At 44.6% G+C, this 23905-nt stretch overlaps 1 protein-coding gene across 1 annotated transcript; it reads left to right on the forward strand.

Annotated features, from left to right (window-relative positions):
- The first annotated feature begins 10060 nt into the window (after positions 1–10060).
- Positions 10061–17584, forward strand: LOC127336855 (NADPH--cytochrome P450 reductase 1). The gene is made up of 18 exons (XM_051363721.2): positions 10061–10435; positions 10581–10640; positions 10736–10812; positions 11355–11412; positions 11499–11582; positions 11676–11712; positions 13061–13130; positions 14549–14743; positions 14837–14929; positions 15169–15397; positions 15481–15564; positions 15647–15798; positions 16097–16193; positions 16308–16457; positions 16541–16618; positions 16706–16828; positions 16939–17052; positions 17165–17584. Exons 1-18 carry the CDS (start codon positions 10139–10141, stop codon positions 17243–17245), a joined length of 2079 nt encoding a protein of 692 aa, XP_051219681.2. The 5' UTR covers positions 10061–10138; the 3' UTR covers positions 17246–17584.
- The last annotated feature ends 6321 nt before the right edge of the window (positions 17585–23905 follow it).

A 23905-nucleotide genomic window follows, 5' to 3' on the forward strand; every position in this document is an offset into this window, starting at 1 on the left:
TAGGGCCCGAGTGCCATGATCTCAGATCTGAACATGTTATTGTTTCATCATGATATTCATTGTTTATGGTCTTACCTATAAGTTGTATACACATGTCGTCGTCCGAACCAATGGCCCCGAAGTGACAGAAATCGGGACAACCGGAGGGAATGGTAGTGATGTGAGGATCACATGTGTTCACGGAGTGTTAATGCTTTGCTCCGGTACTCTATTAAAAGGAGTACCTTAATATCCAGTAGTTTCCCTTGAGGCCCGGCTGCCACCGGCTGGTAGGACAAAAGATGTTGTGCAAGTTTCTCATTGCGAGCACGCACGACTATATATGGAACACATGCCTATTGATTGCTTTGTACTTGGACACCGTTTTATTATTATCTGCAAATGCCCTGCTATGATTGTTACATGAGTTTCTCTCATCCATGCAACGCCCGTCATCCGTCCCCGTGCCTACAGTATTTTAATCCTGCTGTTTACTAAAATCACTACTGCTGTCTTTGTTACTCTGCTGCTGTTATTTCACTACTGCTACTGCTATAAAACTGTTACTACTGATAAACTCTTTGATACGTCTCCGACGTATCGATAATTTCTTATGTTCCATGCCACATTATTGATGTTATCTACATGTTTTATGCACACTTTATGTCATATTCGTGCATTTTCTGGAACTAACCTATTAACAAGATGCCGAAGTGCCGCTCATTTTCGCTGTTTTTGGTTTCAGAAATCCTAGTAACGAAATATTCTCTGAATCGGACGAAATCAACGCCTGTGTTCCTATTTTTCCGGAACCATCCGTAACACCCGAGAGCCGCGGAGGGGAGCCCCCGGGGGCCCCACACCACACCCCGGCGCGGCCGCAGGGGGGCCGCGCCGCCCTATGGTGTGGGCCCCCCGTAAGCCCTCTGCGCCGCCTCTTCGCCTATATAAAGCCTCCGTCGCGAAACCCCGATGCGTTCGACGAAACCCACGTAAACCTTCCGAGCCGCCGCCATCGCGAAGCCAAGATCCGGGGACAGAGTCTCTGTTCGCACGCCGCGGAACGGGGAAGTGCCCCCGAAGGCTTCTCCATCGACACCGCCGCCATCTCCACCGCCATCTTCATCACCGCTGCTGCTCCCATGAGGAGGGAGTAGTTCTCCATCGAGGCTCGGGGCTGTACCGGTAGCTATGTGGTTCATCTCTCTCCTATGTACTTCAATACAATAATCTCATGAGCTGCCTTACATGATTGAGATTCATATGAGTTTATATCACAATTTATCTATGTGCTACTCTAGCAAAGTTATTAAAGTAGTTCTATTCCTCCTGCACGTGTGTAAAGGTGACAGTGTGTGCACCGTGTTAGTACTTGGTTTATGCTATGATCATGATCTCTTGTAGATTGCGAAGTTAACTATTGCTATGATAATATTGATGTGATCTATTCCTCCTACATATGCATGAAGGTGACAGTGTGCATGCTATGTTAGTACTTGGTTTAGTCTTTTGATCTATCTTACACTATAAGGTTACTTAAATATGAACAAATTGTGGAGCTTGTTAACTCCGGCATTGAGGGTTCGTGTAATCCTACGCAATGCGTTCATCATCCAACAAAAGTGTAGAGTATGCATTTATCTATTCTGTTATGTGATCAATGTTGAGAGTGTCCACTAGTGAAAGTGTAATCCCTAGGCCTTGTTCCTAAATACTGCTATCGCTGCTTGTTTACTGTTTTACTGCGTTACTACTGCTGAAATTCTACCACCATCAACTATACGCCCGCAAGCTATTTTCTGGCACCGTTGCTACTGCTCATATATATTCATACCACCTGTATTTCACTATCTCTTCGCCGAACTAGTGCACCTATTAGGTGTGTTGGGGACACAAGAGACTTCTTGCTTTGTGGTTGCAGGGTTGCATGAGAGGGATATCTTTGACCTCTTCCTCCCTGAGTTCGATAAACCTTGGGTGATCCACTTAAGGGAAAACTTGCTGCTGTTCTACAAACCTCTGCTCTTGGAGGCCCAACACTGTCTACAGGAAAGGAGGGGGAACGTAGACATCAAGCATATTTTCTGGCGCCGTTGCCGGGGAGGAAAGGTAAAAGGCACTCATACTTCGGTCCCAGGTTAAGTACTTTTCTGGCGCCATTGTGTTTGTGCTCGAAGCTATTTCCTTTAGATCCTGCAATTGCATCTTTTTGTTTCTTGTTTTACACTAGTAAGGCATAATGGAAAACATCTGTGAGCTTTTTATTCTATTTCCTGAGTCAAGACATGAATGGTTTAATGCGAAAATTAAAAAACCTATGGAATCTTATTTGCATGCTAGTAGCAATGATATTAGTATGAACGCTTTGAACACCATTGTTGCTAATGATATGGAAAATTCTAAGCTTGGGGAAGCTGCTTTTGATGAGCATGATCTTTTTAGTCCCCCAAGCATTGAGGAGAAAATTTTCTTTGATGATACTTTGCCTCCTATTTATGATGATTATAATGATATTGGTCTTTTAGTGCCGCCTACTATGGAGAGTAATTTTTATGATGATAATACTATGCCTCCTACACTTGATGAGAATAATAATGATAGCTACTTTGTTGAATTTGCTCCTACTACAATTAATAAGAATAACTATGCTTATGTTGGGAGTAGTAATAATTTTATGCATGAGACTCATGATAAGAATTCTTTATGTGATAGTTATATTGTTGAGTTTGCTCATGATGCTACTGAAAGTTATTATGAGAGAGGAAAATATGGTTGTAGAAATTTTCATGTTACTAAAACACCTCTCTATGTGCTGAAATTTTTGAAGCTACACTTGTTTTATCTTCCTATGCTTGTTACTTTGCTCTTCATGAACTTGTTTATTTACAAGATTCCCATGCATAGGAAGCATGTTAGACTTAAATGTGTTTTGAATTTGCCTCTTGATACTCTCCTTTGCTTCAAATATTATTTCTTGCGAGTGCATCATTAAAACTGCTGAGCCCATCTTAATGGCTATAAAGAAAAGAACTTCTTGGGAGATAACCCATGTGTTATTTTGCTACAGTACTTTGTTTTATATTTGTGTCTTGGAAGTTGTTTACTACTGTAGCAACCTCTCCTTATCTTAGTTTTGTGTTTTGTTGTGCCAAGTAAAGTCTTTGATAGTAAAGTCAATACTAGATTTGGATTACTGCGCAGAAACTGTTTTCTTGCTGTCACGAATCTGGGCCTAATTCTCTGTAGGTAACTCAGAAAATTATGCCAATTTACGTGAGTGATCCTCAGATATGTACGCAACTTTCATTCAATTTGGGCATTTTCATTTGAGCAAGTCTGGTGCCCTTTTAAAATTCGTCTTTACGGACTGTTCTGTTTTGACAGATTCTGCCTTTTATTTCGCATTGCTTCTTTCGCTGTGTTGGGTGGATTTCTTTGTTCCATTACCTTCCAGTAGCTTTGGGCAATGTCCAGAAGTGTTAAGAATGATTGTGTCACCTCTGAACATGTGAATTTTTATTATGCACTAACCCTCTAATGAGTTTGTTTCGAGTTTGGTGTGGAGGAAGTTTTCAAGGGTCAAGAGAGGAGGATGATATACTATGATCAAGAAGAGTGAAGAGTCTAAGCTTGGGGATGCCCCGGTGGTTCATCCCTGCATATTTCAAGAAGACTCAAACATCTAAGCTTGGGGATGCCCAAGGCATCCCCTTCTTCATCGACAAATTATCAGGTTCCTTCTCTTGAAACTATATTTTTATTCAGTCACATCTTATGTGCTTTGCTTGGAGCGTCGGTTTGTTTTTGTTTTTTGTTTGTGTTTGAATAAATTGGATTACATCATGCTTGTGTGGGAGAGAGACACGCTCCGCTGTTGCATATGAACACATATGTCCTTAGCTTCTACTCATAGTATTCATGGCGAAGTTTCTTCTTCGTTAAATTGTTATATGGTTGGAATTGGAAAATGATACATGTAGTAATTGCTATAAATGTCTTGGGTAATGTGATACTTGGCAATTGTTGTGCTCATGTTTAAGCTCTTGCATCATATGCTTTGCACCTATTAATGAAGAAATACATAGAGCATGCTAAAATTTGGTTTGCATAATTGGTCTCTCTAAGGTCTAGATAATTTCTAGTAAGGTGTTTGAACAACAAGGAAGACAATGTATAGTTTTATAATGCTTGTAATATGTCTTTTATGTAAGTTTTGCTGTACTAGTTCATCCTTGTGTTTGCTTCAAATAACCTTGCTAGCCTAAACCTTGTATCGAGAGGGAATACTTCTCATGCATCCAAAATCCTTGAGCCAAACAACACTATGCCATTTGTGTCCACCATACCTACCTACTACATGGTATTTCCTGCCATTCCAAAGTAAATTGCTTGAGTGCTACCTTTAAACAATTCAAAATTTATCACCTCTGATTTGTGTCAATGTTTTATAGCTCATGAGGAAGTATGTGGTGTTTATCTTTCAATCTTGTTGGGCAACTTTCACCAATGGACTAGTGGCTTCATCCGCTTATCCAATAACTTTGCAAAAAGAGCTGGCAATGGGATTCCCAGTCCCAAATTAATTAACAAAAATAGACACTCCTCCATGGTATGTGATTGTTGGACGGCACCCGAAGGATTCGGTTAGCCATGGCTTGTGTAAGCAAAGGTTGGGAGGAGTGTCATCATAATAAAACTAAAATAAAAAGGCACTCCTTCATGGTATGAGATTGTTGGCAGGCACCCGAGGATTCGGTTAGCCATGGTTTGTGAAAGAAAGGTTGGAAGGAGTGCCATCCAAAAATAAAATAAAATGGGAGCCGCTCTTTGAAGGTTTGTCTGGCAAGGGGGTTAGAGTACCCGCTACCATTCGTTGACAACAACATACACCTCTCAAAACTTTATTTTTATGCTCTCTTTATGTTTTCAAAATCAAAGCTCTAGCACAAATATAGCAATCGATGCTTTTCCTCTATGAGGACCATTCTTTTACTTTATTGTTGAGTCAGTTCACCTATTTCTCTCCACCTCAAGAAGCAAACACTTGTGTGAACTGTGCATTGATTCCTACATATTTGCATATTGCACTTATTATATTACTCTATGTTGACAATTATCCATGAGATATACATGTTACAAGTTGAAAGCAACCGCTGAAACTTAATCTTCCTTTATGTTGCTTCAATGCCTTTACTATGAATTATTGCTTTATGAGTTAACTCTTATGCAAGACTTATTGATGCTTGTCTTGAAGTACTATTTATGAAAAGTCTTTGCTATATGATTCACTTGTTTACTCATGTCATATACATTGTTTTGATCGCTGCATTCACTACATATGCTTTACAAATAGTATGATCAAGGTTATGATGGCATGTCACTCCGTAAATTATCCGTGTTATCGTTTTACTCGCTCGGGACGAGCGTAACTAAGCTTGGGGATGCCGATACGTCTCCGTCGTATCGATAATTGCTTATGTTCCATGCCACATTATTGATGGTATCTACTTGTTTTATGCCCACTGTATGTCAGATTCGTGCATTTTCTCGGAACTAACCTATTAACAAGATGCCGAAGTGCCGGTTCGTTTTCTGTTTTTTTGGTTTCAACGCCTGTGTTCCTATTTTTCCCGGAACCATCCAACACCCGAGAGCCGCGCAGGGGAGCCCTGGGGCCCCACACCACACCCTGGCGCGGCCAGAGGGGGGGCCGCGCCGCCCTATGGTGTGGGCCCCCCAGAAGCCCTCCTGCGCCGCCTCTTCGCCTATATAAAGCCTCCGTCGCGAAAACCCTGATGCGTTCGACGAAACCCACAGAAACCTTCCAGAGCCGCCGCCATCGCGAAGCCAAGATCTGGGGGACAGAGTCTCCGTTCGCACGCCGCCGGAACGGGGAAGTGCCCCCGAAGGCTTCTCCATCGACACCGCTGCCATCTCCACCGCCATCTTCATCACCGCTGCTGCTCCCATGAGGAGGGAGTAGTTCTCCATCGAGGCTCGGGGCTGTACCGGTAGCTATGTGGTCCATCTCTCTCCTATGTACTTCAATACAATAATCTCATGAGCTGCCTTACATGATTGAGATTCATATGAGTTTGTATCACAATTTATCTATGTGCTACTCTAGCAAAGTTATTAAAGTAGTTCTATTCCTCCTGCACGTGTGTAAAGGTGACAGTGTGTGCACCGTGTTAGTACTTGGTTTATGCTATGATCATGATCTCTTGTAGATTGCGAAGTTAACTATTGCTATGATAATATTGATGTGATCTATTCCTCCTACATATGCATGAAGGTGACAGTGTGCATGCTATGTTAGTACTTGGTTTAGTCTTTTGATCTATCTTACACTATAAGGTTACTTAAATATGAACAAATTGTGGAGCTTGTTAACTCCGGCATTGAGGGTTCGTGTAATCCTACGCAATGCGTTCATCATCCAACAAAAGTGTAGAGTATGCATTTATCTATTCTGTTATGTGATCAATGTTGAGAGTGTCCACTAGTGAAAGTGTAATCCCTAGGCCTTGTTCCTAAATACTGCTATCGCTTGTTTACTGTTTTACTGCGTTACTACAGCTGCAATTCTACCACCATCAACTACACGCCCGCAAGCTATTTTCTGGCACCGTTGCTACTGCTCATATATATTCATACCACCTGTATTTCACTATCTCTTCGCCGAACTAGTGCACCTATTAGGTGTGTTGGGGACACAAGAGACTTCTTGCTTTGTGGTTGCAGGGTTGCATGAGAGGGATATCTTTGACCTCTTCCTCCCTGAGTTCGATAAACCTTGGGTGATCCACTTAAGGGAAAACTTGCTGCTGTTCTACAAACCTCTGCTCTTGGAGGCCCAACACTGTCTACAGGAAAGGAGGGGGAACGTAGACATCACTCTTGCGAGCAAGTCTGTTTCCAGGTGCAGCTGAATTGACAACTCCGCTGTTAAGGCTTCCAAGTGTTCTTTGTCTCCCCTTGTGTCGAATCAATAAATTGGGTTTTACTTCCCTCGAAGACTGTTGCGATCCCCTATACTTGTGGGTCATCAGTACCTCGCACCCATGTGCCTAGAAGAAAGAAGGCATGACCGGGCAAGGACTAGTGTAGCTATCTTATAGGGAGTTGTCTGTGTCGGCGTACATTGCGCCCGGAGGTCCGTGACTTGTGCATAAATCCTCACCAGAGCAACATGTTCACCAACATATGTAGTTGCTTTATCGGGCACCCCTCCACGTGCAGCCCAAACAACACCTCCAACAAGGGAACGACACTAAGACCTATAGTTTCCACCGGTGCTCAGGGAGAGGGTCTAGACAGGGCCATGACAACACATGCATGGGGGTACCTGCGCCCGCGGGCATTGTTGTTGTCAGCGCCGACCAAGTGCATACACCACCGAAAATTGTCGGAGCAGGGGTAGACATGAGACGGGGAACCGTGTCACTGGAAAGACCATCGCCACATGGAGGCCGGGAAGACAAGTAGCGTTATTGTCAAAGGGAGGAGGCACCATCTAGAACAACGCCACCATGAAAGCCACCATCAGGGAGAGCATCAAGCATGAATTGTGGCACCATTAGGGCCAACCACCCGAACTGCACTGCCCACCAGTTCACACACGTTATCTAACATTTGTTCACTATAAGTGAAATGTCTATGTGGCGTGTAGGTTGGCGTTAAGTTGGTGGAACTGGCTCCCACACCGACTGCTCCAGCGTACTGGCCGGTCGACCGGTTCACACACTGGCTAGGAAGCTAGCGCTCCGACCAAGTAGGTTCCCCGGTCCAAACCGGTGCTAGCACCGAGTTCTCCGGTCACGACCGAGCTAGGTGCCAATGCTTACCGTAAACCTTTCGTTAACCGTTTTGGTAATGTCTGGCACTCGACCCGATAACAACCGAGATGCTCGGCGATGAATACAACGAGATCGAGTTGTACGTCAGTTTTACATAAACTCCTCAAAATGCCTTTTCATAAAAAAAGAAGCTACACTCTCCTCAAGACCTTGATCCTCAGTGGTTTAACACATAAGGAAGCGCATGGATTATCTGAGTCCCACACAAGAATTCCATATGCATTTCTTCTTTTTGATCATACCATATTCATTTCTTCATATCGATGATTTTGATGCCAATAATCAAGGTATATCTCTATCTTCATGGCATCCATGCTTAAATCCAACACATGTTCTTAACGCAATATCTATGAAATATTCCTTTATGTAAATCTCAAAGAAAACATTAGTCCATAGGATTTAGCATTAATTACCAAAACTATACATAGGGGCAATATTATATCCTTACAAAAGGACCCTGTAAATCACATGCAAGGCTTGACAGAGGTGGGACGCACAAACGAACCAGGACGTGCGCCGGCGATAAGTCGAGTTACTGGCGGCGTACCAGGTGGTGCGCCGGCGGTAAGGCGATACAACCGGCATGTTCCCACCGGAGCAGCTTGGTGCGCCGGGAATAGACAATTTTGGTGCATCAGGGATAGCCTAATTCCTAGTAGTACGTGCTGGACCATTCTCCACTTTTAGATCAACTTCTGACGTTGCTTACAATGAACAACATAACTATTAATGCCTCCATTCAATCTATCATGACACTACCAAGCGATGGGGGTTCTTGCAGCCTACCACGATGCTATCATCTGCCGGTGAGATGTGTAGCACGACACATATCTATCCGCCCCCTTGTTTGACGCCGAGAAATCACATCACCAGGCAAAAACTTTCGCAGGTACTTTTTCCTTATGTCGTCCATAAAAAATGATGGCAATGGGGGACATTCTTGTAGTGTTAGAGAATATAAAACGCCACTCTTTTACTTCATAATTATTTGGTGCCACATCAGCATTTTACTTATAACAAATAAATGTTAGATGAGGCCCAAGACTAGCTATAGTGGGTGGTATCATACACTAGCGTGATACACTCATTAGTCTAACAAGAAAGGCACATTTATCTAGAAATTAGCCACAAAATAGTTTCCTAAGATTTTGGAGTTGTATTTCCATCCAAAAGTTATTGTTCACACTTGATTTAACGTGCCCGGGACTAGCATAATTTTTACGTGTTAATGTGTGAATTGATCAGTGATCTATTTGCGTGGCCTCTGAAAAAATGGATGCCCTCCAATTCCTCTTCCAATTCCTTACCGTCGTCGATCGCCACCCTATTGGTCACTCGTCGACCTTCGTTGTGCTAACTATGTGTGTGTTACGTTGATATCACCACCATTGTCGTCACATTCCGGTAAGGCAACATCCTCCATGCCAACCTTTGAAAATAGGGACAACAATAAGGAAGACACGACCGTTATCGACCAACGCTTTCCGCGTAACTAATTTCTCCCACACTCCCTCTTCTTCCTCGTCTCCGGCGTTGCTTTGTCTCTTAGGGGAGGAGCTTTTCTAATTGCTTGGCAGAATCCTTGATGCCGCAACATATACATGAAACTATTCTCAAAATTTAACATTTTTTTTTGGCTTAGGCTCCCTCGACATTCTTTTTGTTGTGCTCCCGAATTGTTCTTGATCTCTCCTTCTCCTCATGTGGCCGCTTTGTTGTCGACCACCAGTGGCATCAAGAGAGGATGCGGGCGGCCACACATGCCACTCCTCGAGGGTGTCATCAATCCATCGGGTAGCCCTCGCCTCGCCGTTGAGCCGTCCATCTTCCTTCTTCCCCACCAGATAAGTTAGATCTTCCGAGGTAGAAAGACATATTTTCCATGTGCCCGTAAAACCCTTGAATTCTGGTTCTAGAGCGAAAATGTTGTGATAAATGCCGAAATCGTGTTTTTTTTTTCTTCCATTCGATCTCTTGGATCTGCTGCTGCGTTCACAGCGCAAGCTGGGCCCGGGACAGCAGAGCCGGCGGTGGAGATCAAGTAGTGTCAGACACGGCTAACTTCCGTCCCAGATCGGGAAAACTACTTTCACGCAGACACAGTTCCTCACGCCGCTCGTCCTCCTGAAAAAGAAGGAATAAATAAATAAACAAGGAAACTAAAAGTAAAGTTAACCCCCAACCCCCCCCTGCCGTCTCCACCTCTTCTCCAGGCCTCTATCGCAGCAGCAGTTGAGTTGGTGGTAGGTGCGCGCGCCCCCACGAGCGCCTCCCATCTCGCCCGTCCCCGCACCAGCGAGATGGCGCTGGAGGCGGCGAGGTCGTGGGCGGCGTCCGCGCTCCCGCCCGAGCTCGCCGCCGCCGCGGGGGGCGACCCGCTGGCCGCGCTCGCCGCCACCGCCGCCGCGCTCCTCGCCGGCCTGCTCATCCTCGCCTTCTGGCTCCGATCCGCCGCGGCCGGGCCCGCCAAGGCCCCCGCCGCGCCGCTCCGCCCGCCACCCGTCAGGGTCCGCGACGACGCCGACCTCGACGACGGCCGCAAGCGCGTCACCGTCTTCTTCGGCACCCAGACCGGCACCGCCGAGGGCTTCGCCAAGGTCGCTCTCCGATCCGATCCGACCACGATCTCAAACCTCGCCTGCCCCACTTTTTTTTCCCGCACGAGTGCCCGTACACTTTTTAATTTTATTAATTTTGATGACTCGATTCTGATTCCTCCGCGATTCGATTCGATTGGCCCAGGCGATGGCGGAGGAGGCCAAGGCGCGCTACGAGAAGGTGGTCTTCAGAGTGGTGGATCTGGTAATTGCTGCTGACCATCTACTGCTTCCTGGCTGTTAGCTGTTCTATGTTGCGAATTCTGAGAGATGTTTTTGCCTTGCCTGGAACACGTGTAGGACGACTATGCGGCGGAGGATGACGAGTACGAGGAGAAGCTCAAGAAGGAAACGTTCGCGCTATTCTTCTTGGCGACGTGAGCTCTCGCGCCATTTTGATTCGTCGATTGCTGAATCGCCCCTTTTGTCGCTTGCGCCTTAATTCCGTAGCGCAACGGTCTGCTGTTTTTTTGTTGCAATGCGCAAGTGAACCGTATTGCCGGTACCAAATTTATTGGAGATTCCAGAATAAGCAAGATACCATAAACCTATAATACAATATTGGGAATCTCTATGCCACCCACTAGTGATCATTAAAATTGGCGATGGCGCCATAGCTTCATGTTGGGAATCTTCATTTGAACCCACTAGTGATCATTACAATTGGGGATGATGCTATAGCTTCCTTTTAGAGGCACTCAATGCGTTGTCGTGGGCAAAAAAAATATCCAGAAATAATTCATTTATTCGTGTGCAAATCAACAATATAATGTTGTCAAGTGGGATTGTTGTGTTCGGTAAAAGAATGCACAACCAACTTAGTAAAACTGTTGTTTTCTACAAGCTATGCATATCCAGCTATTGTAATCAGACTCTCTTATCAATAACTTGTGCTGATAATTATGTTCGATGACAACAGATATGGTGATGGGGAACCCACTGACAACGCTGCGAGATTCTACAAATGGTTCACTGAGGTTTGTGGAATCATTGCAGTTAGCATATGCTCACTAGTCGCTACAGCATCTTAATGGGGTTTCCTTTATTTTTGCACTTGAAGCAGGGCAAGGAGAAGGAAGCTTGGCTGAAGGATTTTAATTATGCTGTATTTGGCCTTGGGAACAGGCAATACGAGCATTTCAATAAGGTTTGCCTGATTGAAAACGAGATGCTGCTGAATTTACAAAGGTTGATTGGTTTCTGGTAATTGATAATAGGTTTATCTCCATGTAAATTTTAGGTTGCAGTGGTGGTGGATGAGCTACTACTGGATTTTGGTAAGCAATTCATTTTATATTATTTTCCAAGAAATTTTGGGGAAAATATATTAAGTGCATTACTGTGTTGGAACAATTTATTGCATTCATAGGCAAACACATGTCGACATATAGCATTTTATGTTGCTGGATTCTTGCCATGTTTGAAATTGTTTTTTTGACACTTTTATTGAATTAGTATATTTTGGGCTAGTACCTCAGAATCATCCTCTTTGCAATGGCAAGACTATCGGTAACTGGTAACTGCTCTGCCGTCTGGGGAGTAGGGATTAATTGTTAATCGATGACAATTAATTGGTTGGTTAACTAGTAAATGAGCTCATAACCAAAGGAGGAAAGAAAGGGCAGAAGCAGAGAAGAGCTCGTTCTCATACCTTGTTTTGCTCTGAACATCCGACGGCTTGGAGGAAGAAAGAGGAGGCCGGAGGCGCCTGTGGCAGTGGAGAGAGCAGCATGCATGGATGAGCTCCTGGAGATAGGCTCTCCTGGAACAGGAGAAGGCAGTGCATAGAGCAGGGTGTAGAGGAGCTGCTGGAGACGGGCTCGAGCTCCTGGACGAGCTCTTGAAGGCAGCCTCGAGCTCCTGGACAAAGGACGGTGGGCTCAAACTCACAGAGGGGCAGTGATTGGGGGTTGGCGAGATCTGGTTGGCGGCAGGGGGAATCGAGTGTGAGCACCCCCAACCCTAATCTATTTGAGTGGGTGACAGCTGGGAGGGGTCACTGGCAAAATATTTGGCCGTCTTGTACCCCTCATACAGCCAGGTAATCATGAATCTACCAATAATCGGATTGTCAGCCTAAATAATGGCCTGGACGAGTAACACCGGTCATAGTGAATGTGACTCGGGGGGGGGGGGGGGGCTTTAACTCGGCGGTCAATTGCTGAGTTGGCTGTTTTTTTTTTGACATTGCCTTTTGGGGAGTTAATGGTTATGATAATAGTTTGTATGGATGAATTGTGAATATACAATGCTTGGTTTGAAGTGAGAATTTGTATGGCGTCATAAAAAAGGACACAGCAGGTTCTGTTTTACACTAAGTGATCTCTGTTAGTACCAAGCAATTCCCCATGGTTAAGAGTCTGCTATGCTATATTTAGTAGTTCTCTGATTGCTCTAGCATGAAGTTCAGTTTGGCATATGATATGCCTATGCCTTACATGCGTTCATTTTTTCTCCATTATGCTGCCATAATAAATTTCTTGCCCAGTGCTATACCCAGTGATTGATTCTGCATATATCACATTTGTTACAACTTAGTGTATAAAGAAGGTTCCACTTTTTATTGGATGTTTTTGTGTTTTGATCTTGTAGGCATGATTCACTTGACCTTTTTTGTGTATCTAGGTGGCAAGCGTCTTGTTCCCTGTGGCCTTGGTGACGACGACCAGTGCATTGAGGATGACTTCACCGCATGGTATGAAAACGACATATGATATATTATGATGCACATTTGTGGACGGTACACTCGCCATGTAGTGACAAAAGTGGGCTGGATAGCATCTGTTTGGCTTCTTTTATCTGTCTGAGGTGTGGGGATCCAGTCTTGGATGCCAAGTCTTTGCTTGATTGGTATTTGGATAATATCTGTTTGGCTTGGTTCTATGTTCACAGGATTCAGCCCTGGGTTGCCAAATGTCAGCTTTGATTGCTTTGAGTCTTGATACAAACAAACCTTAATTATTTGTTGTACCTGAAACTGGGACTGTTTTTTTGTGGTGAATCTAGATCTGGAAAATGAACAACCTAAATGAGCTTGTTGTATAAAAAATGGATTGAAGAACTTGAACAGTATTGTAGAACTTTCGTATAGTATTTTTGTAAGATAGCTGCCATTATAAGTTCACGTAGTTACATTCAGATGCTGAAATCTCCGACTTCGTTTTTTTTGTGTCTTATATGATAACATTATTAACTACCTTCGTAAGATGTGATTATATATAGCATCAGGCAGTTGCTAAGGGTATCATTATTTATTTATTTATTTTGTTATATTGATAGTTTATAGACAGCTTAAATCCGTTGTTCATACGTAGCAGAGTTTTTATTTCTGAGTCATGAAATGCATGGAATAGTACTTCATTTGTCAATATGCTAATAAATTTCAACACAATGCACAAATGCCAAAGTAGCCCCAAGGGAAAAAGATTTCTGACCTCATCAAGATTTGTGAAATCCAGAAAACCAGCCCATCCAAAGGCCGCCTGGACACATGCACCTTCTTGATTAATTATTGATGTGTATTCTCCTCTCACTATTTTGTTCAAAATCTTGTGCTGCTGGTGATACCGCTTTAATTTCATTATCATCTATTGTTGTGTGTAAAATGGAACTGCATGGATTCTAACAATGTCATCTGTTCTTCAAACTTTGTGTGATATTATTATCCCATGGCATAAGCTCCATTTACCTACATATAGACAATACTTCTTTATTATATTAGGTTTTGCCAACCATGCTGCTGCTTGATTGTCACTTGTAGTAGGAGCAGATATTTATTGCTCCCTTCGTTCCCATGAATAAGGCACGCACACATTTTGAGACAAATCTTTGACCAAAAATTTGAGCAACAATATCTTGATTATGTTGTGAAAAATGATATCACCCGTTCGTATTGAAAATACTTTCTAATGATATTAATATTTCAAATAATTCTCGTATAGTTGGACTAATTCTCGGTCAAAGATAAATCTTGTAAAGCGCAAAGCCTTATTCATAATGGGGGAGTATGTTCGTAATGGGCGATTGTGACGTACATTGCGTTATTTGACACTGTATATCTGTGCTGCAGTAGTTTGAACGAGTATTGTTCTATTTCTGTCGTGTTATTTGCAGGAAAGAATTAGTATGGCCAGAATTGGACCAACTGCTCCGTGATGACGATGATACTACCGGTGCATCCACTCCTTACACTGCTGCCATACCTGAATACAGAATTGTATTTATTGATAAATCAGATTTAGTGTTCGAAGATAAATCCTGGACACTGGCCAACGGCAATGGTGTTATTGATGCCCAACACCCTTGCAGGTATGTCATAACTCAGAAGACTACCTGCAGCTTCCTCTATTAAGTTAGAATTAAGTATTTACTATATAGCCTGTCATGTTGTTGGTTGTCAAGGTCTAATGTTGCTCTTCGGAAGGAACTACATAAACCAGCTTCGGATCGCTCTTGTATTCATCTGGAGTTTGACATTTCAGGCACTGGTCTTGTGTAAGTTTCTCCATATCTGTTCCCTAGAATTTTATACAAATTTGGAAAGTTCCTTTCTCTATGTCCATGCGATTCTGTTTCAGATTATGCAGGAAGCACCTTGTGTGCCAAATGATCTTCAATGTTTTGTGTTCTAAATTTTAGTCGTTGCATTTTGTTCCTTGTGTATTTTTAACTTCTTAGTGAAAGCTAAATAAACGCAAATATAGCAGCTTATATGCTTCAAAACTGTGTGTCAGGTATGAAACCGGAGATCATGTTGGGGTTTATGCAGAAAATTCTATCGAGACAGTGGAGCAGGCTGAAACCCTTCTTGGTCTTTCCCCAAATACAGTTTTCTCCATACATGCAGACGCTGAAGATGGATCTCCTCGTAAAGGGGGCTCCTTGGCTCCACCATTCCCATCTCCTTGCACCTTACGGACTGCACTACTACGATATGCTGATCTACTCAGTTCACCAAAGAAGGTCCTTGTGACTAGCTAACCATTTTCCATTAACCTGCTATATTGTCTAGAGATCATTTCCTGAATCCTCATGTTCATCTCTAGGCTGCTTTGACTGCTTTAGCTGCTCATGCTTCTGACCTGACTGAGGCTGAAAGACTGAGGTTTTTGGCTTCTCCTGCTGGAAAGGTTACTTCTATTTGAAAACCTATGTTGTAGTTTTTTTTACCTGGTAGATATTATTCACTGAATGTTACACTTCTGTGTCCAGGATGAGTATGCTCAATGGATTGTAGCTAGCCAGAGGAGCCTTATTGAAGTTATGGCCGCATTTCCTTCAGCTAAGCCTCCTTTGGGAGTATTCTTTGCAGCGGTAGCTCCTCGTCTACAGCCACGATTCTACTCCATATCATCATCTCCAAAGTATGTCTCTACTTATTTAGTCTTCCATTTGTTGCCCATGCTAGATGATTCACCAGTAAGGTTGTAAAGCTCTTCATTTTGTGGGGTAAATAGAGATCTGCACGGTGCTTAAATTCTTCAACTCCAACTCCGTCGCATTCCCACATTATGATGCCATTTTGGCATGGGGACATTGTCTTAAGCTAAAACATATACTTCATGTCGTGTCGTTTGTGGTCATGTTGGATGATGTGACATATCTCAGTTTATATGTGCTTTTGAGGGTGGGACATCTGACAGCTTAAATGTGCATCTACAGGATGGCTCCCTCCAGAATTCATGTGACATGTGCATTAGTTTATGGGCCTACACCAACAGAAAGGATCCACCAAGGAGTTTGTTCGACATGGATGAAGGTAGGTTTCTCTTACGAAATTTCACTTTTCTCCTTTGGTTATGAATCCATTTGAATTGCATACAACGAGGGAGTTTCTGACAGTTTGGTTTATCCTCAAATGTCTACATTGTAGAACACACTTCCACTGGAATATAGCGAAGAATGCAGCTGGGCACCAATTTTTGTGAGGCAGTCGAACTTTAAGTTACCTGCAGATCCATCCACTCCAATTATCATGATTGGTCCTGGGACTGGGCTAGCACCTTTTAGGGGCTTCTTGCAGGTTTGTTTTCTGAAAGAATCTGCATTGTCTTCACTTCGAATTTGTTATGGCCCTAATAACCTTATCTGTTCTTGCTTACACAGGAAAGATTAGCTCTAAAAGAATCTGGGGTTGAATTGGGCACATCAGTCCTCTTCTTTGGATGCAGAAACCGTGAAATGGTATGTATTAAAAACTACTCAGTGAAACAGATGCATCTTATGTGTATTGCTAACTGATGCAGTTATATCCGAATGGATATTTTGCAGGACTACATATATGAAGATGAGTTGCAAAATTTCCTTACTGAGGGGGCTCTTTCTGAGCTAGTCGTCGCCTACTCTCGTGAAGGGCCGACCAAAGAATATGTGCAGCATAAGATGGTAGAGAAGGTGTGATACATGCTTGGCTTTTTTGCTACAACTTCCTTTTCAACAGCTATATATAGATAGACGTCTCCATTACATGGTTGAACTCAACTATTTTTCTTTCTTGTTTCCAGGCTACAGAGATTTGGAACGTCATCTCTCAGGGTGGTTATATATATGTTTGTGGTGACGCAAAGGGCATGGCAAAGGACGTACATAGAGTTCTTCACACAATAGTTCAAAAGCAGGTATGCAAAGACCTTGTTTCATTACTGCTACGTTTTGGTAGCTCTGTATCACTTGGCAAATTCTGTGAAAAAACAAGTTATTTTACGTTCAACACTTCATCGTTTGTTTCAGGGATCTCTGGATAGCTCCAAAACCGAGCTTTATGTAAAGAACCTACAGATGGAAGGCAGGTACCTCCGTGATGTATGGTAACACCAGCGCACATCTGTAGCTCTAGCGTGTAGAAGTGAAGATGTGGGATGCGAATCGAACCGTGAATTTCTCAGAGAAAAGCATCCCTTTGCCTGGAAATTGGTCTTAATCGGTGTAATTCTTTGACATCTAACCTGGCTCTGATACCGGTATTTATTATATGGATGGTTGAAAGAATAAGTGTTGTTGTAGATTATTATTAGAACTTAAATGTCCCCCGCGGAAGCTGTAGCATGGGGATATACACCATAGTTTGAGACAAGGATGTCGTGTATACATTAAGGACTATGCCTGAAACAAATTTTGCATCTGGTTTATAGAACAAGTGCTTAGCTACTACTATCGAGGCGCCTGGTGGCTCTGGGAGCTGGTATTCATTTTTGCATTTCTGTGGATGTTGCACGTATGTTTGCTGCTGCTGCTGTACTGAGCTTTAACGCAAGAACGTAGTCGTTTTAACTGTCAGCCTGCAATAGCCACACCACAACATCCACATGACGGTCGAGTTGTTCCTGGCAAGTCACATGTCCCTATCTTAGCCGTTTCAGCCGACCAAATTTCGCAAACTGGAAGCTATGGTCCTGGTCAGGCGTTCAGGATCAAAGGCATGTAATAGTACACGTTGCTGCTCTTGAAATCCTCGCACGTGCTGAGAAAATTAGACTGGACGACAGCAAGCCAAGATGAGCCGACAGCGCCATTGTGATACCACTGACGACGAGACAGGCCGGTGAGCGCATCGGTTCCACAAAACTAACTCGATTTGACAGGGACACCTCCACGTCTAACAAACAAGTATACACTTGACAATGGGTAGACACATGGTGCCATTTCCGGAGAAGAGGAGGTGGACATGCCGCAAGCCCGCAACGTTAACCGTACTGTAGTGCTGTGTCCCCGGAACTTGTGAACTGCGATCCAAGTAAAGACTTGTCTAGTTTTGTTGAGACATTTGTTGATGGCCGGTTGGAGCCTTGGAGGCCGGCTATAGCTTTCAGAGTCGACAGTGATAGTATTGTTTTTGATTTTCCTGTGCTCCGATTAGTTGCGGTCTACCGCTAACCGTCCATTACAAGTGTGTCTGATGAGCTCACCAACACGTAGCCTTTCTACCTTCCCCTGTCTAGGCATATAATTCTATTATTGCACAAAAAGAACCAGGTGGCACACTCGTACAAACTCCATACCATAATAACTGTCAGCTACTTGATTCACATGTATCTACATACTTTTTTTTTTTTGAGTTCATGTATCTACATACTTAAACATATATATATAGACGTTGGCGAATCCAACACAATATGTTAGGGTGGGTGGTCCAGCAGTGTATTTTTCCATTTGATCATTTATTTTTTTATTTTTTCTATGATTTATAGGCTAAGTAGATTTTCAGATGGTCCATGCATCACTCTATTCATAAGTATTTCGAGTCAAACTCAAAAATTTAAAAGTTTGACTAGGAATAGAAAACAAATATCGACATTCATAATATCAGTTGCACATAATTTGAAAATGTATTTTATGACAATTCTAATACAATAGCTTTCATATTGTCGATATTGATATTTTTTTCATAAATATTTAGTCAACTTTACAAATTTTGACTTTGACTGAACCAGAATCCAAGGTAGTAACGGTGAACGAAGGGAGGGAGCATTATGGAAAACAGAGGTGTAGCTACCACTCATCCTGCTTAAGGATTGCTTTGATTTATAGGTTTTATATAGGAATTATGCAGGTTTTGAATCTTATGGGAAAAAACTCTGCATAAGTCTTTTGATTCATAGAAACATACCCTATAGAAACTAATCGTATAGAAAAAAAATACTAGATCATAACTTATGAAAAATTCATTTGCTACAATCAAATATTCTTCATCTTCTGATAGAGTTTAAGCAGGCATGTCATCTCATTCCTATGCTTTCCCCCCCTATGATTTTTGTATCTATGAATCAAAGGAGAAACAATCCTTGTCCCCGCTCGCGCCTACTGCCTTAGGTCTCCAGTCTTGTACGGAGTACTCCAAAATGTACAAGTCCATTCTCGCATGCATGTGCGACCTCTCTCCTCTCTCACGTTTGTCGCCTCTTTTCCTCTTCTCCTCTCCGTGCACGTGAGGTGAGAAGTACGTACGTGGTCGTCCTGTACGCGTGCAGGAAACGTGCTACACACTGATGGTCAACAATCAGCGAAACCGATACCCCTTTGGACTGTCGGCGAGGCCGTTTTTCGCCGGAGAAAAACGGGCAGTTAGTTCAGCAAGAACATGCAGGGTAAGTCGCCTACCTTCTTCAGGTTGCAGCCATGCGAAGAGTGTGATGTCCAGACAATTGGTCACATTAGGATTACCTGTCAGAAACGCGTGTGAACATCTGAAGCTTGCCATGTCTCAAGGTTTTCTGGAGGGTTCTGCAGTGGTTCCGATCGACAAGACCTACCAACCTGCACCTGAACCACGAACATGTCACGCAGGTGGCTCGCACGGGAGCTTAATTAGCCAGGAAGTCGATGGTTAGTGCGGTGCACATGCAGGCGTCGAGCTTTCCCGGCCGGTCTGATCGCTCCAGGCAGCTAGCAAGGTGGGCTTAGTTTAAGCAATTGTTGGTTAGTACGGGAAGCAAAGCAAAGCTGTAGGTAAGGTACGTGCAGGTGTGGAGTATATCCCTTGAGAATCACTCGCGGGCGCGCTGATGATTGATTAGCCAGCAACCTCTCACGTCCGCGGTCTCATTATCGGTGGGCATATGCATCGTCCCTATCAGGCTATCCCGTGAGTCAGTGGGTGACGTGCCCTCCCGGCTAGAGGATCCGTTGTTATCCCTAGGACACCTATCCGGGGGTTGCTGCTCCTACGGTCACCGCGGTTTGCTTTGCATATGCATCCCCACCGGCGGCCGGCCGGCCGGAAGATGGCTAGTGTCATGTTTGGATAATCGGGAAGTTACTTCTCACACCTTGCGGAGTTTCCGGCGTTGGATGTGCACCATAAACTTTTGTCCTGCACCGCACGTATCTTAAAGCAGCAAAAATCTTGGCCTGGTAGGCATAATTGTCTCCCTCATTCGTGACGGGACAGGGGATGGCGGGTGCAATGTGGATACATGGTTGCACACATGGGAAAAAACAGAAGACTGCGCGACACATCGAGAAGTCACGTCATAAATCCCGTCACCACTCACTCTCCCCTGTCACTCGGCTATTCTCACCCGCCCTCTTCTCTCGCCGCCGGCGGTCGCACCACCACCAATAGATCCAAGACCACTACAACGATGATGGAATTACGGACAATCGAACCCTCTCTCAACACTGACCTAGGCGCGTTAGTCCCCGGTTCAAGCTCAACTCAGCGAGGTTCATCTATGGCGGTATGTTCGGAATCCTCTTTTGGCCGGTAGTATATGCATAGATCTGTTTGCAATACATAATTCTAAGCTCCTTTTTGAAATGTACGATAGATCTGTAGTGTTAGGGTTAACTGCTTGTTCATATGGTAGATTTTGTTGGTTCTTCTTCTTCTAGCATGAACAATTACCTTCTAATAAGCAGATTTATGTTCATATACATGCTATTCATTATTATATTTTGCTCGATTTGTCTAGATGGGGTTTATTTAGGAAGTATGAATTATGTACGGGTCGCCTCCCCGGGGCAACCAAAAGAAGGGACGTTCTTTTCTCCCACATCGCTAAACTGCAAATGTTAGCAACCAATCGAAGTGCATAAATAATCCAAATAAAGTTTTCTTCCATACAACTTTCAACGGACCAAGTTGCAGAAAGGGGAAAACCCATGCGAGTGTTTTTGAGATAAACATATCTCAAAAACCCATGCAAAGAGTGTTTATTTGGATATGAATTCTTTTCCAATGCAATGCGTAGTTCAAAACCTCTCTGAATTGCAGCGTTTTGACTTTTGACAAGTCCTTCGGGGTGTGTGTGAGTTGTTTCTTTTTCCATGCAAACCGGTAGAATGAGGAGAAAATCGACGACGTGTGAGTCGTTGACTCGATCATGGCCTGACAAATGTGAATGAGAGAAGATACATAGAGACAGTACCGTGCGTGCGCTAGCTTTTTAACTTTAAGAGCCTGAAGTGATTAGTGAGTGTGAAACTGCGTCTCGTAGTAGGCTATGCGAATCGCCATGTAGTTTCTCCATCGGTTAGCTAGTTGCTACTACGAAATGGCCATGTCCACGTGACGCCCACCACCACCTTTGTTCTTCTTCTCCTCGATAGACACTCCAGGTTTCGACACTAGACACCTTGACCGCCGGGTTCCATCATTTCTACCGTATTCCGGCTGGATTCTCTACGAACATGACCGGGAGCCGCGCCGGCGCCGCACGTGCGACGGGGGACACGCACGCGTATCGAAGAGCGTCGATCGCCACGGTGAACGCAGCGGCAGCGCGCGGCGGGCGGATGCCCAAGGTACGGCGCACGCGTCCCTCACGTGCCGGTGTAGCTGCCTGCCGACTTCGCGCGGCGGGTGAGGCACGTGCTGAACCAGCTGAAGGATCCATGTCGATAGAAATGATGCCCGGTCGAGGCCTCCAGCTTCATTCTACAAGAGCATCTCCGGACTTCGGTCACATCTCCGGACTTGGTCACATCTCCAAACGGCCTACAGCAGGGACGACGCATTTTGGACATGCAAGTGTTACGCATTTTGGATATGCAAGTGTTTTTTTGTGCTACTTCTTTTTAATTTTGTTGAATGATCAAGTTTTAAACGCGAAAAAGTTGTACTCAATGATGTCATGTTGGTCCAGTCGAATAGATTATAGCCTAAACAATTAACCGGATACTTCAATCGACTAGATTCAAACATATTTAACATACAAAAAAGAAGAAATTTTAAAACATATAAACTCAAACTATTTTTTGGCCTTCTTGTTAGAAAGCCCTACCTCATCGTCGAAACTCCAGCGCCTCTTGCTTGTCACCTCCTCGTCGGAACTGGAGGACGACGCGCCCGTCGAGGAGTTGAAACTGGAAGAAATGACGTCTTCGTTGGACTTCTTCCTTGCCGCCTTGTCGTCCGCCGCCTCCTGCGCATCCAACCGGGCGAACTTGCTGTCGGAGTCCTCCTCCTCCTCCTGGCCCTCCTCCTCGTCCTCGGCGTCGCTGGCAGCGCCACCTCTGTCCTCCTCCTGGCATTCGCTGCCATTGCCGCCTCCGTCCTCCTCGTCCTCACTCGGCGTGGAGGCAGGGTCGCTGGGCGTGGAGCCTGGATCGCTTGGCGTCGCAGTGGATTCCCAGCAATGCAGAAATCCGGGCGACTTGCCCTCGCTCTCCGCGTCGGACAGCAGCGTGTAGTCGCTCATGGCGTGCCGGTGTTGGAGAAGAAGAAGAAGAGGAAGAAGAAGGAGGCGGTTGAACTTGAATTGCCGTAGACGCGGGGGTTATAATGTGCGCGGATTAACGGCGGCGCGTATAACGAAGAGGCCGACGGTTGCTCTTCCGCGGCGGTTCGACGCTCCATTGCGGCGGTTGATCGCCTCGGTTGCCACACCGACGCGCGTTGTGAATTCGAGGCCGATCGAACCTAGGACGCTGCCATGAGGGCCCGTGGGGACGCGAGCGGACGCTCCGCGTGACCGCCGAGCGTCCGCGGAGACGCAAACCTAGCGCATATTTGGGCCAGGTTTGCGTCTCCGTGGACAGCCCGATCATTTTGCGTCGCCCCGCCGGAGGTGGTGCCAGACGCATTTTCGGTCCGCGCGGACGCAAACGGTCGTGAGCGACCGTTTGCGTCGCGCCGCTGGAGATGCCCTTAGTTCTCGGCAGCTAAGTCTTACATTATTCGATTTGCGTCGTGATTTATGCTAGTGATGTGTTGCAACATGAGTTGTAATTGAACTTTGATGAAATCACCTAACTGAGAACGAAGTTAGTTCTCACTCAATTAAGAAATAGTTACACCTATTTCTTAAACATAAGGCCTATGGCCCGGCTCTATAGATAAAACCATCAACGGCAACCAACATAGTCAAAGTCATACACACACTCACACACCACACCAACAAGTCTGATCACCCCACGATCAATATACAAGGATAGCAAACACTTGGATAGAGCCGCATAATAACCATCGCTTGACAATCACCCTGAGGCCCACTCGCCTCTAGTCCGCCCGTAAAGCCTCCTAATGTCGCCCGCCGCCGCGTCCATCATTGCACTATCTCCCTTTCAATGTTGCATATGAAGAAGCATTTGATAAAAAAAAACATCACCAGGATTATTCCCAATCAGCTTTCCTTCAATAATCTGTTTGTTCCTAATGTTCCGAAGTGTTCAACATTGAGCCGCAAAGGTGAACCAAACTAGTCTATGAAAAGGGCCGGAGAGGCCTTGGGCCAATTGACGAGGGATCACCTCGGCAATGTCTACGTATTGTAGACTTGGGTTTCGGGAGAGAGCGACGATGGAGATTCCGGGAGCGAGATTAGGCACACAACATACCCAGCTTCGGGTCCCCTCGGTGGAGGATCACTACGTGCTGCTAGCAATCCAGTATATGATCACAAGTATGTTTACCGGGTGCCGCCATAGCGGAGCTATGTTGTCTATATTCTGTCTATGTGTTGTCCTCCTTATTTCAGGTGCCCTGGCTAGCTTTATATATGCAACCAGTCTATGGTTTTACAAGAGTCCTAG

Source organism: Lolium perenne, chromosome 2 (assembly GCF_019359855.2).
Source record: "Lolium perenne isolate Kyuss_39 chromosome 2, Kyuss_2.0, whole genome shotgun sequence".
Lineage (NCBI taxonomy): Eukaryota > Viridiplantae > Streptophyta > Magnoliopsida > Poales > Poaceae > Lolium > Lolium perenne.